At 42.9% G+C, this 15,749-nt stretch overlaps 1 protein-coding gene across 1 annotated transcript; it reads right to left on the minus strand.

The window, feature by feature from the left end:
- Nucleotides 1–634: 634 nt before the first annotated feature.
- LOC143296617 (uncharacterized) lies at nt 635–11,946 on the minus strand. Its single transcript, XM_076608647.1, has 6 exons — nt 11,754–11,946; nt 10,620–10,714; nt 9,540–9,725; nt 7,767–7,884; nt 3,426–3,662; nt 635–789 (listed from the first exon to the last, which is right to left on the minus strand). The coding sequence occupies exons 1-6, from the start codon at nt 11,944–11,946 to the stop codon at nt 635–637; spliced, it is 984 nt and encodes a 327-aa protein (XP_076464762.1).
- Nucleotides 11,947–15,749: the final 3,803 nt, after the last annotated feature.

Genomic DNA, 15,749 nt, shown 5'->3' on the forward strand with positions numbered 1-15,749 from the left:
TTTTAAAAAAATTTTTAATTGTCAACGCCACAAGCTCACTACTTATGAGAAGGTGTGCGCTTCAATCTGCATCTTTATTGTTATTATCATTATCACTATTATCATTTATTATTATCATTGTCGTCATCATCATCATCATCATCCTCATCATCTTATATTCGTGTAGGGCCAATTATCGATCAGAGACCAAACTCCAAGTGGAATCATTCGCACAGCAGGCTGCCTACCTGGGTAGACGGAACCGAATGACAGCTGTCTCACTCACCATGATGTGAGCGATGTTGTGTCTCTCATGTTTGACGCTGTGTTATACTCGTACATTATACATGTATTAAGTATTCAGTATAACTACATTTATATGCGTACATGTTTGTGTGTCTCTTAGAACAACGGCAGATGTGTAAGTCGGCCAAAGTGCTAATATCTTCACCGTTGGAAAATAATGATTCATTCATTCATTCATTCATTCATTCATTCATTCATTTCATGTGTCATTCAGTCAGGCTTCAGTCACACAATTCATCGAAGTAGTAGTAGTAGTAGTAGTAGTAGTAGTAGTAGTAGTAGTAGTGGTGGTGGTAATAGCAGCTTCTTCTTCTTTTTTTTTTTTGTGTGTGTGTGTGTCCTCCCCTTACTACGGGGAATCGCCCAGGTAGCGAAGGTTGAACTGGGTGGCCACACCACCCGTCACACCACTGAGCCATCCATTAGAGTAATAGAAGGAGTGGAACTTGACAGTATCCCCCGCCTCCAAGTGCAGCATGTAGAAGTGCGGGCTGACCTCCCAGTCTGGTCAGTGGTCAGAGGGGGGTGGCGGGTGGGGGGGGTGTCGGTGAGAGGGGAAAGGGGCGGGGGGGGGGACGGGAGGGGGGGGGGGCGGCAGGGAGCGGGGTGTGTGTGTGTGTGTGTGTGTGTGTGTGTGTGTGTGAATGAATGGGTCAGGAGTAAATAGGGATTTTTTTTTTTTTTAGGAGCGGGAGGGGTATTAGTTGGGATTTGATTTTCAGGGGTGGGTTGGGCAGAAGACCAAATCGAAAACATTGATTAAATAATGCCAGTAAATGTAGAAAGTTGTAAAAAGCAGAAAAAAAGGTAGATATACAGACAGATAGATAGATAGATAGATAGATAAACAGACTGACAGACTGAGACAGATAGCTAGATAGCTATATAGATAGACAGACAGACAGACAGATAAATATAGACATGTAGGTAGACAGACATACAGAGAGGCAGACGTTTTGACAGATAAAGAAACAAACAACATGTTGGAAGAATGACTGGCTGCTAGAAAAGCAGAAAGACATTGTTATATAAGGACAGACAGACTGACTGACAAAGGCACAGACGCACAGGTAGGCGGACACAAAAACCTAGCACACACACACACACACACACACACACACACACACACACACACACACACACACACACACACACACCCCGAATCTGTCAAAACTTGCAGTGCATTCCCAACAGAACCCATGGTTGGAAAACTTTTTTTTTTCCTCAGATGGCTTCTGCTGAATGCGGTCACAGTGCACTGACTTTAACATTTTTAAACAGCCATAATTCCTTCATTGAAAGTAACAGATCTACCCCAGTGTGAAACGACACCAGAAGGACACTGATCGCGCAAGGTTTGCAAACAACAACAATCGGATCTGCAGTAACTGTCCAGCTCAGACAAGCCATACAAATCCAGTCCCAATCATTTGCCATACATACCCCAGAGAACTTCTTCTTCTTCTTCTGCGTTCGTGGGCTGCAACTCCCACGTTCACTCGTAGGTACGCGAGTGGGCTTTTACGTGTGTGACCGTTTTTACCCCGCCATGTAGGCAGCCATACTCCGCTTTCGAGGGTGTGCATGCTGGGTATGTTCTTGTTTCCATAACCCACAGAACGCTGAATTGGATTACAGGATCTTTAACGTGCGTATTTGATCTTCTGCTTGCGTAATCACACGAAGGGGGTTCAGGCACTAGCAGGCCTGCACATATGTTGACCTGGGAGATCGGAAAAATCTCCACCCTTTACCCACCAGGCTCCGTCACCAAGATTCAAACCCGGGACCCTCAGATTGAAAGTCCAACGCTTTAACCACTTGGCTATTGCGCCCGTCACCCCAGAGAACGACAGACATGGCATTCTCCCTGAGGCAGCTGCAGGAGAAATACCGCGAACAGAACAGGGGTGTGTACATCAATTGTGTTGATTTGACAGAAGCATTGGACGCCATTGAACAGGAAAGGCCATTTGACAGCCCTGGAAAAGATAGGCCGTCGATCGAAGCTCCTGACCATGGCCATGCAGCTCCACAAAGGTCAGCTTGACTAAGTCAGATATGGTAGTGGCCTCTCCCAGCCCTTCCAAATCTCCAACGGAGTGAAGCAAGGCAACGTTCTAGCCCCCATGCTGTTCTCGAAATTATTCTTCAGCATGATGCTAAAACAAGCCACGCGGGACCTGGATGAAGCAGAAGGGGTCTTCATCCACTTCCGCACGGACAGGAATATTTTCAAGCTGTTTTAACTGCAAGCTCGCACCAAGACCTTTGAGAGACTGATCCGAGAGCTTTTATTTTGCTGATAAAGCTGCTCTGGTAACGCACACAGAATGCGCCTTGGAGCGTGTCACTTCCTGGTCTGCAGGGCTGCTGACTGTTCTGGTCTCGGACTTTGCCTTCAACAGCCCTCCCCCCTACAGGAACAGTATCCACCTCGCATATCCGTAACAGAGACGAAAGTGAACACAGTTCAGCATTTCTGCTACCACGGGAGCATCATCTACAGTGACGCCAGAATTCATAAGGAAGTGGACAACAGATTAGCCAAGGCCAACAGAGCCTTTGGAAAGCTCCACGAGAGGGTGTTGGACTACATCCTCATAACAGAGACCAAGATAAACGTGTACAGAGCCGTGGTGTTGATCATCGTCTCGTCGTCGTCGTCGTCGTCGTCGTTCGTTTCATGAGTATCATCACTATCGTCATCATCGTCGTCGTCGTCATCATCATTCGTTGTCGTTATCATCAACATCACCAGCATCAGGTCGTCATAATCAGCATCAGTATCATTGTAGCTGTCACTGAGCAACGTCCCACGTGCAGTTCTGGTTAACAGTTACCTGTATGAAATGACGGAGGTTGCCCTAATAATTGAATACATGAACACCAGTCCATCAAACATTACCTTCAGCAAACCTCATTCACCCCTCTTGCCCCCCCCCCCCCCCCTCCCCCCCCCGCCCCCCCCCCCAACCCCCCCCCAAACCAACAACCCCTTACTCTTCACTCAGCCGCAGAATCACGCAACATTCCCTCCACCCTACCGCCACTCATTCACACACACACACACACACACACACTCCCGCGAAAAAAAACAAAAAAACAAAAAAATAAACGAAAAACATCTGAAGCCTCACCATGAAAAGTGTCAATAGCGTACTTATAGTACCCATCATGACTGTAAATGGAGATATCGGAGTTGTAACTGTCGTAGTCGCTCGTCTGCGCCTTAAACTCCAGCATGTAGACGCCGGCTTTGCTGATGACCGCCTCGCCAGACTCAAAGTCCATGCCGTGTTGCAGCTGAACGTTGGTGTACAGAGGCTGGTTACCATTGCTGTATGGATCCGCAGCAGTAGCCAGCACCATGGGAGCTATTATCGGCACGAGAGAGAGAGACAGACAGACAGAGAGAGAGACAGAGACAGATTGAAACAGCGAGTAAGAGGAAGGGAGGGATGTAGGGACACACACACACACACACACATTGAAACAGCGAGTAAGAGGGAGGGAGGGATATATGGAGGGACAGAGAGATGGAGCGAAGGACAAGGAATGGATAGAGAAGGAGTGAAAGAGACATTGAGAGAGAGAGAGAGAGGTAACAGGCTCACATTCTCAGATGATCTGTTGTACATCGGCTAAAACCACCATACAAACACATGGAAGCGTAGGAAACTCGGATTTTTGTTAAACAACACAACAACAAAAACACACACCAAAAACTCAGCAAAGCAATGGAGAATTACCATGTCAACAGGAAGTGGGGGGTATGTTTTCAACAGGTGTGACAACAGTCTCAAAAGAAAAATATAACAAGAAAGGCAAGGCCTTCAAGACTCACTTGTGATACACTTTTTAAAAAATCCAAGTTTTTATGTATTGAGTATAATGCATTTACTGTTATATTTATATTTTTTGTATTCTCTAAACTGGGCACTTTGATCTGATATTCGACCCAACAAAGGATCTGTCATTATTATCATTTTTTGTTCAAACAGGAACTTCTTTTGCTAAGCATGGAAGTTTTATTTATTGCAAACGTTTTGGTGAAGATAGCAGAACAAGGGAAATTACTCTGCTGGGGAACTTAGTTTGCTTTAAACTGATCTTTCTCATCTTAAACATTACATTTTGAAATTACACTCAATACATAAAAAGCTTGGACTTTTTTTTTTTTTGTGCATCACAAGTGAGTCTTGAAGGCCTTGCCTCTCTTGTTTCAAAATGTAATGTTTAAGATGAGAAAGATCAGTTTAAAGCAAATTAACTCCACTAGCATTACAGAGTAATTTCCCCTTTTTACTATCTGAACCAAAACGTTTGCAAAATAAATTAAAATTCCATGCTTAGCAAAAGAAGTTCCTGTTTGAACAAAAAATGATAATAATGACTGCTCTAGCTGTTGGGTCAGAATATCGGATCAAAGTGCCAAGTTTAGAGAATAAAAAAAATATAAATATAACAGTAAATGCAGTTTGCATATAATTAGGCTTCATTCTTTATTTTTTTTGTGCCAATCCCAGAAACGCAATATTGTTTTAAACAAGATGACTGGAAAGAACTGGATTTTTCCTATTTTTATGCCAAATTTGGTGTCAACTGACAAAGTAGTTGCAGAGAAAATGTCAATGTTAAAGTTTACCACGGACACACGGACACACAGACACACAGACACACACACACACACACACACACACACACACACACAGAGACAACCGAACACCGGGTTAAAACATAGACTCACTTTGTTTACACAAGTGAGTCAAAAATAAATAAAACACTGAAAAACTCATATAAATCTGCTAGAGGGGATCATCATTCTCATACCTGTTTTGACAACTGATACACGAGGGTGAAACTAGACAGCATCAGTAGCACCTTCCTCCTTCATTTCTTCTTTCGTTCATTTATTCAGTTACTAATTCATCCGTTCTTTCCTTCTTTCTTTTCATTAAGTCATGCATTCATTCAATTATTCATTTTTTCGTTACCCTGCGGACGAAACAATATCCTCGAATTTACGTAAAGGCATATATATATATATATATATATATATATATATATATATATATATATATATATATATATATATCACCTCTTGTCCAAGGTCTTGTGTGTGGTGAAATCTGGTCAACGACGATAGCGAGAGATAGGACCTAATAATCATATTTTCTTCCACCCCTTTTGGGGAATGGTGGATGATAAACATGACTTTAACACGATTTTTCGGCTTCGATAAGTCGTAACAAAATCGTCAGCCGCATTTTCTCGGACGCAATAGCCGAGTGGTTAAAGCGTTGGACTTTGAGGGTCCCGGGTTCGAATCGCGGTAACGGCGCCTGGTGGGTAAAGGGTGGAGATTTTTCCGATCTCCCAGGTCAACATATGTGCAGACCTGCTAGTGCCTGAAACCCCCTTCGTGTGTATACGCACGCAGGAGATCAAATACGCATATTAAAAATCCTGTAACCCATGTCAGCGTTCGGTGGGTTATGGAGACACGGAAATACCCAGCATGCATGAACTACGACAGAGTCATCGGCAAGTCGATGTTGGTCGTGAAACGGAAAGAAGAATGCTCTCGATAATCACTCCGGAAAAGTCCAGTTCTTTCGGCAAAATTATTATAAACGGTCCGTTGTCCTGCTCTAAAGAGTGCATTCTGAACGAACGATTAATATCTACCTATCCTATCAAAAACGCCATTCTAAAACATTGTCGGAATCCATAAAGATTCACGTTCATTTTAAAAAAAAACTACCTATATTTTTCTCTCCAAACAATGACAAAGGTTGAGGAAAGTGGTCTCCTTTCAAAAACCCAGAAAAGTTTTCAAACGCGCGTGCGTATTGCGAGTTCATTTCAACATTCTGAATAGCAGGCCAAGATGATTTGTTGATTAAGATGGTTGTTCGTTCAGTTTGATTAACAAATTCCGGACAGCAAGTATTTGTTGATTTAGATAGTTGTCCGTTCAGTTTGACAAAGTCCGGAAAGCGAGTCAAGAACATTTGTTGATTTAGATGGTTGCCCGTGAACATTATACAGTAAGGGATGAGGCCTGCGCTTAAGTCGTTTCTGAATAAATATTTATTTTATCGACTTTCTTTGCCTCCTTTCAATGATGCTATGACGAACTCCCAATAGATGGACTGTCCAAAAAATAAATATACATTAAATAAAGATGTTGCTTTGCCACTTTTACCAACAAACGACCACTTGGGCGAATATTGGTAGTGCAATGAGTGTAAAACATAATACGGTTTCTATTCCTTTTATAATCTAATATTTTAGATGAGTGATGTCCCATTTTTGATGTCCCATTACTTGGCAGAATATTACGGACAGAAGCAAGCATTAACGTAACTTCGATACTAACCAGAATGTTCTATTTGCATTAATCAGTGTGTCAGATAAACGTGAACAATGAAATAACAGTAATAACTAAGAATGTAACAGTAACCTGACATTGGTTACAATTTGGCTTCTTTATAATGTTTGTGCCCGTCCCAGAAGTGTATTGCCATTGTAATTAGAATGTATAGATATAACTGATTTCTTCCCTATTTTAAGCCGAATTTGGTGTCAACAAAGTGTTTCCAGAGAAAATGAATTTGTTGAAGTTTAACACACACACACACACACACACACACACACACACACACACACACACACACAAGCAGGTTTATTACACTGATTAGACTTATCTTGTGTAAAGACATATGTAAGCCAAAACGTGCCTAGAACGCCTCTAACTGAAACTGAGCAATTTATTTTGATTTCAAGATACAACCTCTATAACAGAATCTGCCATGTTTATAAAAAAAAAAGAAGAAAAAAAGAAAAAGAAAAAAAAAGATTTTGAATTTTAGGATGCCAGTCTACAAAAAAAAAACGACATGACCTATGACAAATCAAAAGAGCGTTTGGGAATCAATTCTTTTAAGTTACTATAATGATGACAGTCCATGATAAGAGGTTGTTTTTTTCAAAATACCATTGGAAAGACAATGAAACACAGAATAACACCGGGTTTTGGGTTTTTTTTTGTGTGTTGTTTGTTTGTTTTTGTTTGTTGGTTTTGTTTTGTTTTATCCAGAAGCTCTTGAAGGAAACTACTGCAAGATTTGCCATTATATAATCACGATCTAGATATGCAATATCATCATAACCTGCAAGACTGACTCATAAATTAGCTTAACAAAAATCTGGGTTACTGCTAGGGCTTTTCTTCTGTGTGTGTGTGAAAGAGAGAGTGACGGCGTCACAGAAAGACAGACACACACACACACACACACACACAGAGGGAGAGAGAGAGAGAGAGAGAGAGAGAGAGAGAACACTGAACACTGAACAATTTGAAAATAGGTCACAGGCCCATGCCACTGATTGAGAAAAAGAAAGAGGCAGACAGACAGAGACAGAGATTTTGACCTCCTGTCAGACCACTCACATTATTTGGGTGAACTACTTACTGAACAAGATTCCAGTCATGTTCTGTAGGCTGCTGAACATTCTGCTCATGGTGTTTGAAATCAGTGCCAAAGCAGCATCCTTCTGAGCGTTGATTAAGTTGATCCTACTCTGTGCCTCCTGTCAACACGGCAACAGCATTCTGTCAGACGCCAACCCTTTCCGGGAGGCAGTGCAACCATGTATCGAAATTTGTACATCGAGAGATGTGAACTTGAAAAAGCATTTTCAACGTTCAGGGGGGATGGGAGGAGGGGGGGCGGTATACAATATTGTCAGTTTCCAAATGATGCATACATACATACATACATACATATATATATATAGTGGAGTGATGGCCTAGAGGTAACGCGTCCACCTAGGAAGCGAGAGAATCTGAGCGCGCTGGTTCGAATCAGGGCTCAGCCACCGATATTTTCTCACCCTACACTAGACCTTGAGTGGTGGTCTGGGCGCTAGTCATTCGGATGAGACGATAAACCGAGGTCCAGTGTGCAGCATGCACTTAGCGCACGTAAAAGAACCCACGGCAACAAAAGGGTTGTTCCTGGCAAAGTTCTGTAGAAAAATCCACTTCCATAGGAAAAACAAATAAAAACTGCACGCAGGAAAAAATACAAAAAAAAAAAAAATGGGTGGCGCTGTAGTATAGCGACGCGCTCTCCCTGGGGAGAGCAGCCCGAATTTCACACAGAGAAATCTGTTGTGATAAAAAGAAATACAAAATACAAAAATACACACACACACACACACACACACACACACACACATATATATATATATAGAGAGAGAGAGAGAGACAGACAGACAGACAGACAGACAGACAGACAGATGGTCCTGGAACGCAGCTGAGCCGTGGTACCGTGGATTCAAAGGCCACCAGTACTGACTGGCCCTTAGTTATTTTACTGCATGTGACCGGATGTCCCGAAACACGGAACCTTATGCAGATGTGCTGTGACACACATACCATGTTTCTCCGTTGTCATGTTTTGTTTGTTTGTTTGTTTGTTTGTTTTCTGTTCTGCTCGTACTCTTGGTGCCTCTCTGTGTCTGTCCGTCCTTGTCTCTGTTTCTGTTTGTCTCTGTCTGTCTGTCTGTCTGTCTCTCTTCATTCTCGTCCCAGTCTCTCTTTTGTAATAATTTGTCTTTTCTTTTCTTTTTCTTTCTTTTTTTCTCTTTAAAAAAAAAAAAAATTCTAGTGTATAAAAACAAAAACAGCAAAATGTGTTCGGAGAATTATCATATGATTTTGTGGTGGTTCGCACGTTACGTGTATTAATTTTTAACCATACATAGTGCACCAGTATAGGTTAGGGGCGCAAACAAGATACAAGAGGAGAAAGGTTATTCGCACTTGTCAATGATTCCTGTCATTCCATAAGTCTATTGACATCGGCCCACGGCTTAAACACTGAATGCCGACACTTGTTCTTTAGGTTTTATGTCAGTAAGAAAATGAAGATGATGATTATGACGACAATGGTGACAACGATAATGATGATGGTGATAATGGCAGTGACTGGTTTGTTGGATTGACAGTGATCAACGATGTTTTACATTTCGCATATGAGAACTGGCGGTTGCAGCGGTGATGATGATGATGCTGGTGAAGGTGGTGGTGGTAGTGCTGGTGTTGGATGTCGTGGTCGTGGGTGGGGGGGGGACGTGTGCGGGCGCGCGCGCGCGTGCGTGCGTGCGGGCGTGTGCGTGTGTGTGTGTGTACGCTCGAGGTGCAGAGGTGCAGAAAAACGTGTTTCAAGGTGAGCACATACAGCACTGACGAAGACAATGTCATTCCAGAGGTTGTCCTGGTCCCTCCTCAGACCGGTCCTCAGGTGCTGGGTTGCCTCAGCGTACTTCCGGACCTTGGATTCGTCGTAAGTCTGTGCGGCTGACTGCAGCCACAGCGCTGCCAGACTCACACACACGATGCTCAGCAGCTTCATTCCGCGTCCTCGCTGCAACACGGAATGGGCACAGTGTTTTCATCACAATAAAATCAGCACCATTCAGAACAAAGATGGTAATGTTGTCACCCTGGGGGAAAAAAGGTAAAAAGGTGGACTGAGTACTGCTCTGACCTCTACAACAAACAGAAGAAAGGAGACCTAAGAGCACTAACAGTGCAAGATTCATGAAATAAGAATGACTTCCCAGTACACCTACTCCGAGGGCGGGGAGGGGGGGGGGGGGTTGAAGCAGCAGTAAAGTGATAAAATGTGGTAAGACTGCAGACATCGACAACATCCCTTCAGAACGTTTGAAACATAGTTGAGAGCCAGAAACTGACGTCCAAACTATTTTCATCTGCAACAAAATCTTGCTCACAGACGACTGTCCCCCGCCATGTACCAATCATCATCACCGTCCTCAAGAAAGGAGATCCCCAACACTGTCAGAACTACCACACCATCAGTCTGATCAGCCATGCTATCAAAGTAATGCACAAAATCATCTTAACAGATTATAGCCGCAAAGAGATACCATCATTGCTGAAGAACAAGCTGAATTCCACAAAGGCAGAAGTATCATCGTACAGATGCCTAACCTACCTACGCTTTGCGGAAAACACCTCCATCACCAACAGGAATCCTACGATGCCTTCATAGACTTCAAAAAGCCTGGCAGGAAACGTTATCGGCTACAGCGAAAATAATCTACATCGCGGAAAAGCTTATCTTCACCATCCAGCAATTATTTACCAAAGCCCACACAGGATGCTATTGGAGAGTGCTTCCATACTACCTTTGAGTCCGTCAGGGCTGTCATCTGTCTCCCATGCTGTTCTACTTATTCCTGGAATATGACGCCCTCGGAGATCATGTCAGTATTGGAAGAAAACCATCACGAACCTTCGCTTCACAGACGACGACATCGATGGCTTTGCAGGTAGTGTGCAAGAACTGGCCCAGCCTGTTAAAAGACGCCAGGAAGGACAGCAACATCTCTATGAAACACGTGATCAGACTCATGCATACACTGGTTTTTCCATCCTCCTGTACGCATGCGAGACATCGACCCTCACAGATTTGGAAAGAAGAATCCAAACCATGGAAAAGAGGTATTGCAAAACACTAACCATCAGATATTCTGATCAAATCACCAATAAACAAGTATGTCAAACCATCAAGCAGCACATTGGACCTTATGAACACTTGCTGACATCAGTTAAGAAAAGAAAGCTACGTCGGTATGGCCGCGTAACAAACAAAAAAAATCCAACGTCCTTGCTAAAACAGTCCTCCAAAGAACTGTTGAGGAAGGGTTTTATTTTATTTGTATATTTATTTTCTTCAAAGTTCGGATCGGTTATGTCTATGGAATTTAGGTACGCTCACAGTTTCGCTGTCTGCGTCCCTATACAGTGGCTGATGAGAGAGTGAGTGTTCGAACCCTCTGCTGCACCACTTCTTATTAACGGTACTGCACTGCGTGACTTCAGACATCTTGGCACCTGATTCTCAGTCAGCCGGGTGAGATAGGTGGTGCCGTTGCAAGTGTCTTATGTAATTGCTGGTTTGGGTTGGAATTTCAGGTGCACGTGTGTGCATGTGTCTCATATAATTATGTGCAGGCCTACGTTAGACAGTGTGAGAGGGAGGGGAACGGGGGGGAGAGGCCGGAGTGTAGAGACTGTGTGTGTGTGTGTGTGTGTGTGTGTGTGTGTGTGTCCTTAGTTTCCAGAGGGCATTAGGGGCAAGTAATGAAGAAGTCATTTATGTGGATGGATATTGGTGTTTGGTACTTGGCCAACAGACACAGGTGCCAGTGAGTGTTAGGCTCGAGACTCTACTACGACCTCGACTGATGACTTCTTTTACGGTTTTTCTATTTTTTTTTTAATGATCATTGGGTTTGGGGTTTTTTAATTTAAAATATTTTTTTTAATCTTATTTATTTATTTATTTATTACCTCTTCTCCCTCTTCCTCTCTCTTGTGCCGGGGAGGTCCGGCGCCGGACTGAACTCCGGTTCGGATCGGGCACCTCTGGACAAGTCCGGAGGAACTAGGAGAGGCCACTGCATGTCTTCGTCAGCTTCAGGGAAGTCACTCTGCGGGAACGAGAATTGTCGTCGGTCGGGTTTCCGGATAGTGTTCAGCGTGTCTGAATCAGACGGGTTGGATAAATTTGCTGTGCGGTGGGTGGATGGTAGTGTCAGTGTGCTCTTGTTTTCCATTCGCTACCACCGCCCTTTTATCCCGAGTTTGACTGGAAACTTGAAATGAGCGTAAAACCGAGAGTCCCGTATGTAGCATTACGCACAATGCGCGCTTAGAAAGAATCCGTGACAACGTAAGTGTTTTTCGGTTTAAAAAAAATTAAAAAAAGAAAAAAAAGAAGAAAACTTAATCCGTTATGACAGTTACATAAATACAATCATGTGCATGCACTGCGTGTGTTGATTTTATCCGAAGGCAGTGACGCTCCTTGAGAAACTGAAACGGCTGGTTTCCCTTCTCTCAGATGGAGTGAAGAGCCGCGAAAGACAAGTCGGCATTGTGGTTGACCCAGTTCCAGTTGCTGGACACTTAGGCCTACGTCTAATACTTGAGACACTTGCCTTTGCCGGCTGATAGACACGTCTTATACGTGCCTGTGCCGGTTGATAGACACCGAGTTAGTCTAATACTTGAGACGGATACTTGCATGTGCCGGTTGACAGACACTTGCATCTAATACTTGAGACACTTCAGTTGCCTGTGCCGGTTGATAGACACTTTCGTCTAATACTTGAGATACTTGCCTGTGCCGGTTGATAGACACTTTTCGTCTTATCAGTACTTGAGATACTTGCCTATGCCGGTTGGTAGACACTCATGTAGGCTATAACTTGGTGTTAGGGTAGGATGTCAGTGGTGTGGGTGAATTTGTACCCGAAATTTTAGAATGTATATGATTAAATCAGCTGTTGTAAAATATGTTTCTGTGTTTTAGTTTTGTCAGTTATCTGAAAACACTATGTGAGTGAGCAGTGAGTTGTGCATTGCTTGACAGTCTCTATCTATGTAAAAATATTTGTATTTTTGTACGTACGGATATACGTACGCATGCGTGTACTTTAAGTCTGTAGTACCACCTGTACGTATGTATGTATATAAGTATGTATGTATGTATGTATGTATACGCATGTATGTATAACATGCCAGGAAAAAAAAGAGATCGATACGCACACTTATAGACATATCGATACGCACACTTATAGGCATATCGATACGCACACTTATAGACATATCGATACTCAACAGGACGGCGTGTGGACACGCTAAGCTGTATTTTCCATGGGGTCGTGTCTATATATTAAAGGATCGTGTCGAGTGCCCTGGTCTGTGTTTGCAAAATTAAGGGGACGCGACAACTGAAAGAAAAGGCACTAATTAACTCCCCTGCAGCTTCTAATAATTAATCAAGTCGGCGTTCAGACACTTTGACACGTGGCTGATGTTGTGTTAGTTGTGTTTTCTGCTGGTGGTTGGCATTACGATAGATGAATCCGCTGGGTGTTGCTTGTGTGTGTGCGTGTATGTGTGTGTGTGTGTGTGTGTGTGTGCGCGCGCGCGCGCGCGCGTGTGTGTGTGCATGAACATCACTGAGTACTGATATGCAGGCACGTGTGTGTTAATGTATTTATGAACGTTAGTGGGAGCTAAATAGGAACAGAAAGAAAATAGCACACACACACACACACGCACGCACGCACGCACATATGCACGCATGCACACACACACACACATGCGCGCGCGCACACACACACACACACACACACACGCCCTTCCGAGCTAGACGGTCCCAGGCTGCATAAGGCAACTCCAGGCCTATCTCTCTCTCTCCCCCCCCCCCCAACCCCCACACCATACTAAGTACTGAATGGAGGGCACCCTTGCAGGGATGGCCATTGGAGATTGTCTATCATCAGGGTGACACTCGAGGTGTGGTGATGGCGTCAAGCTGTTGCTAAAGATCTCCTTTTCCTAACAGCTCAAACAGATGCAGGTGCAGGACCCAGTACAGGCAATACTCCTTCCTCCCAAACACCATCCGTGACTGGAACGACCTAGGAATAATGTTTGACAATAAACGTTCCTTTGATACACATATTGATAATATTATAAATAAAGCCATTCAAATGATTGGTGTAATTAAAATTTATATAAAGCGTTAGATCACATGTAGCATATGGTAACATTGTGTGGCACCCATACCTTAAGAGACAATCTGTAGCATTAGAAAGAGTCCAAATAAGAGCAACGAAATTATTAAAAGAATGCAAGAATATGATTTACCAACAAAGACTTACATACTTAAATCTACATTTAATTAAAGGTAGAAGAGTAAGAGGAGATTTGATTGAAACTTATAAGATATTAAATAACATAAATGATGTAAATGCAAGACATATCTTTAGAATGTCGGACTATGATAGTACAAGGAACTCAGTAAGGAAAATTAGTTGTGAACACTACAACACCAACATTAGAAAAAATTCATTGGCTAACCGAATTGCACAAACATGGAATGCACTACCAACTGAAGTTTAACTTACACAAAATACTGATACGTTCAAAAATCTCCTTGACACCAACACCATCTTAAAAGAAGAAAAAAATTGAGTATGATGAATAAAACAAAGTTTCTTGCAGAAGTGTACTTGCGTACACCGCCCAACAACAACAAATAACAGAAGAAAATAAATAAATTAAATAAAATGGAAGAAGTGAAGATGAAGATTCGATGGGGACATAAAAAGGCCGCCGAGAGGTCTAGGCAGATGACTGCCAGTCCCTATACTACTACAACAACAACTACTACTATAAGTGGTATCACTTCTACCTGGTTCTGAATTATTTTGACGTCATTCAGTAGGCGTCGCAGAGCATTTTGCGTAGGTTGCACCATTGACGTCACTTGTTCTGGTGGACCTGTCACATGTTTTTCCTGCTTTGGTTCATTCTGTTGCGTTTCGGGGTTGGCAGTTGTCGTCGGCCGTCGCGATGGTACAGAGGTGGTCATTTTGGTCACTTCTGAAAAGGTTATTTAGTTGGCCTGGCCTGGCCTGGTATGTGTTTCTTTCTTCTTTTCTTTTTTTTTTTTAGTTTAACATCTTTTCACTGTTTAATTACACTGTTAGACGAAACTGATATGTATACGTGCGGGTGGTTCAGTGGTTAGGGGTTGGGGGAGGTGGACGGGTTGTGGTGGGAAGAGGTAGTAAGATGACTGGAAGAGGGAAACGGACATAAAATATCTGAAGCTTCCTTTCCTTAAAGCAAGAAGGGTACGAAATGATTTGATCCAAGCGTATAAAATATATAATGATGTTGATTACGTCAACAAAGCATGTTTCTGTATTAACCCACAAACTAACATTGTCACCCGGCCGTAACAGTACAGACAAAATTCAGAAGCAACATCCGGGTCATAGTAGCAACATTAGAAAATACGTTTTTAGTTACACGGAAACTAACTACTGGAACGTGCACCTAACATACATGCCTTTGAAAATCTTATTGGTGACCACGATACTATACAGGAAATAATGTTTGACTTTGATGGTCAAAGGTGAGCCAGGGCTTGTGAGTACCTGACCAAAAAATTACGAAAACCGACGGGGCATAACCAGAACATTTTTTCACTGTTTAGTGACATCAGACGAAAAATGATATATATATACGAACCGGTGGTTTGTGGGAGGGGGTTGGGGGGGTGGGGGGGGAGGTGATGGGAAAATTGGAGGTGGTAAGATGACTAAAAAAAGGGGGAAAGAGAAAAATAAAGTGGCAGAGGAAGAAGAACTGATGAAGGCACTGGAAGACCCATTCCCAACCCACTCCTTTCGCCGCTTAAACCTTCCCCAAGCAAAGTTATCAGCTTCACTGTGTTTCTTTTATACTGCATCCTAACCAGTGGTGCTACATGAGCCAAACATTATGTAACAATTTTTGATTGAAAATTACATGGAAAGGAAAATAATCAGAATTTAGG

Source organism: Babylonia areolata, chromosome 21, assembly GCF_041734735.1.
Source record: "Babylonia areolata isolate BAREFJ2019XMU chromosome 21, ASM4173473v1, whole genome shotgun sequence".
In the NCBI taxonomy this organism is placed as follows: domain Eukaryota; kingdom Metazoa; phylum Mollusca; class Gastropoda; order Neogastropoda; family Buccinidae; genus Babylonia; species Babylonia areolata.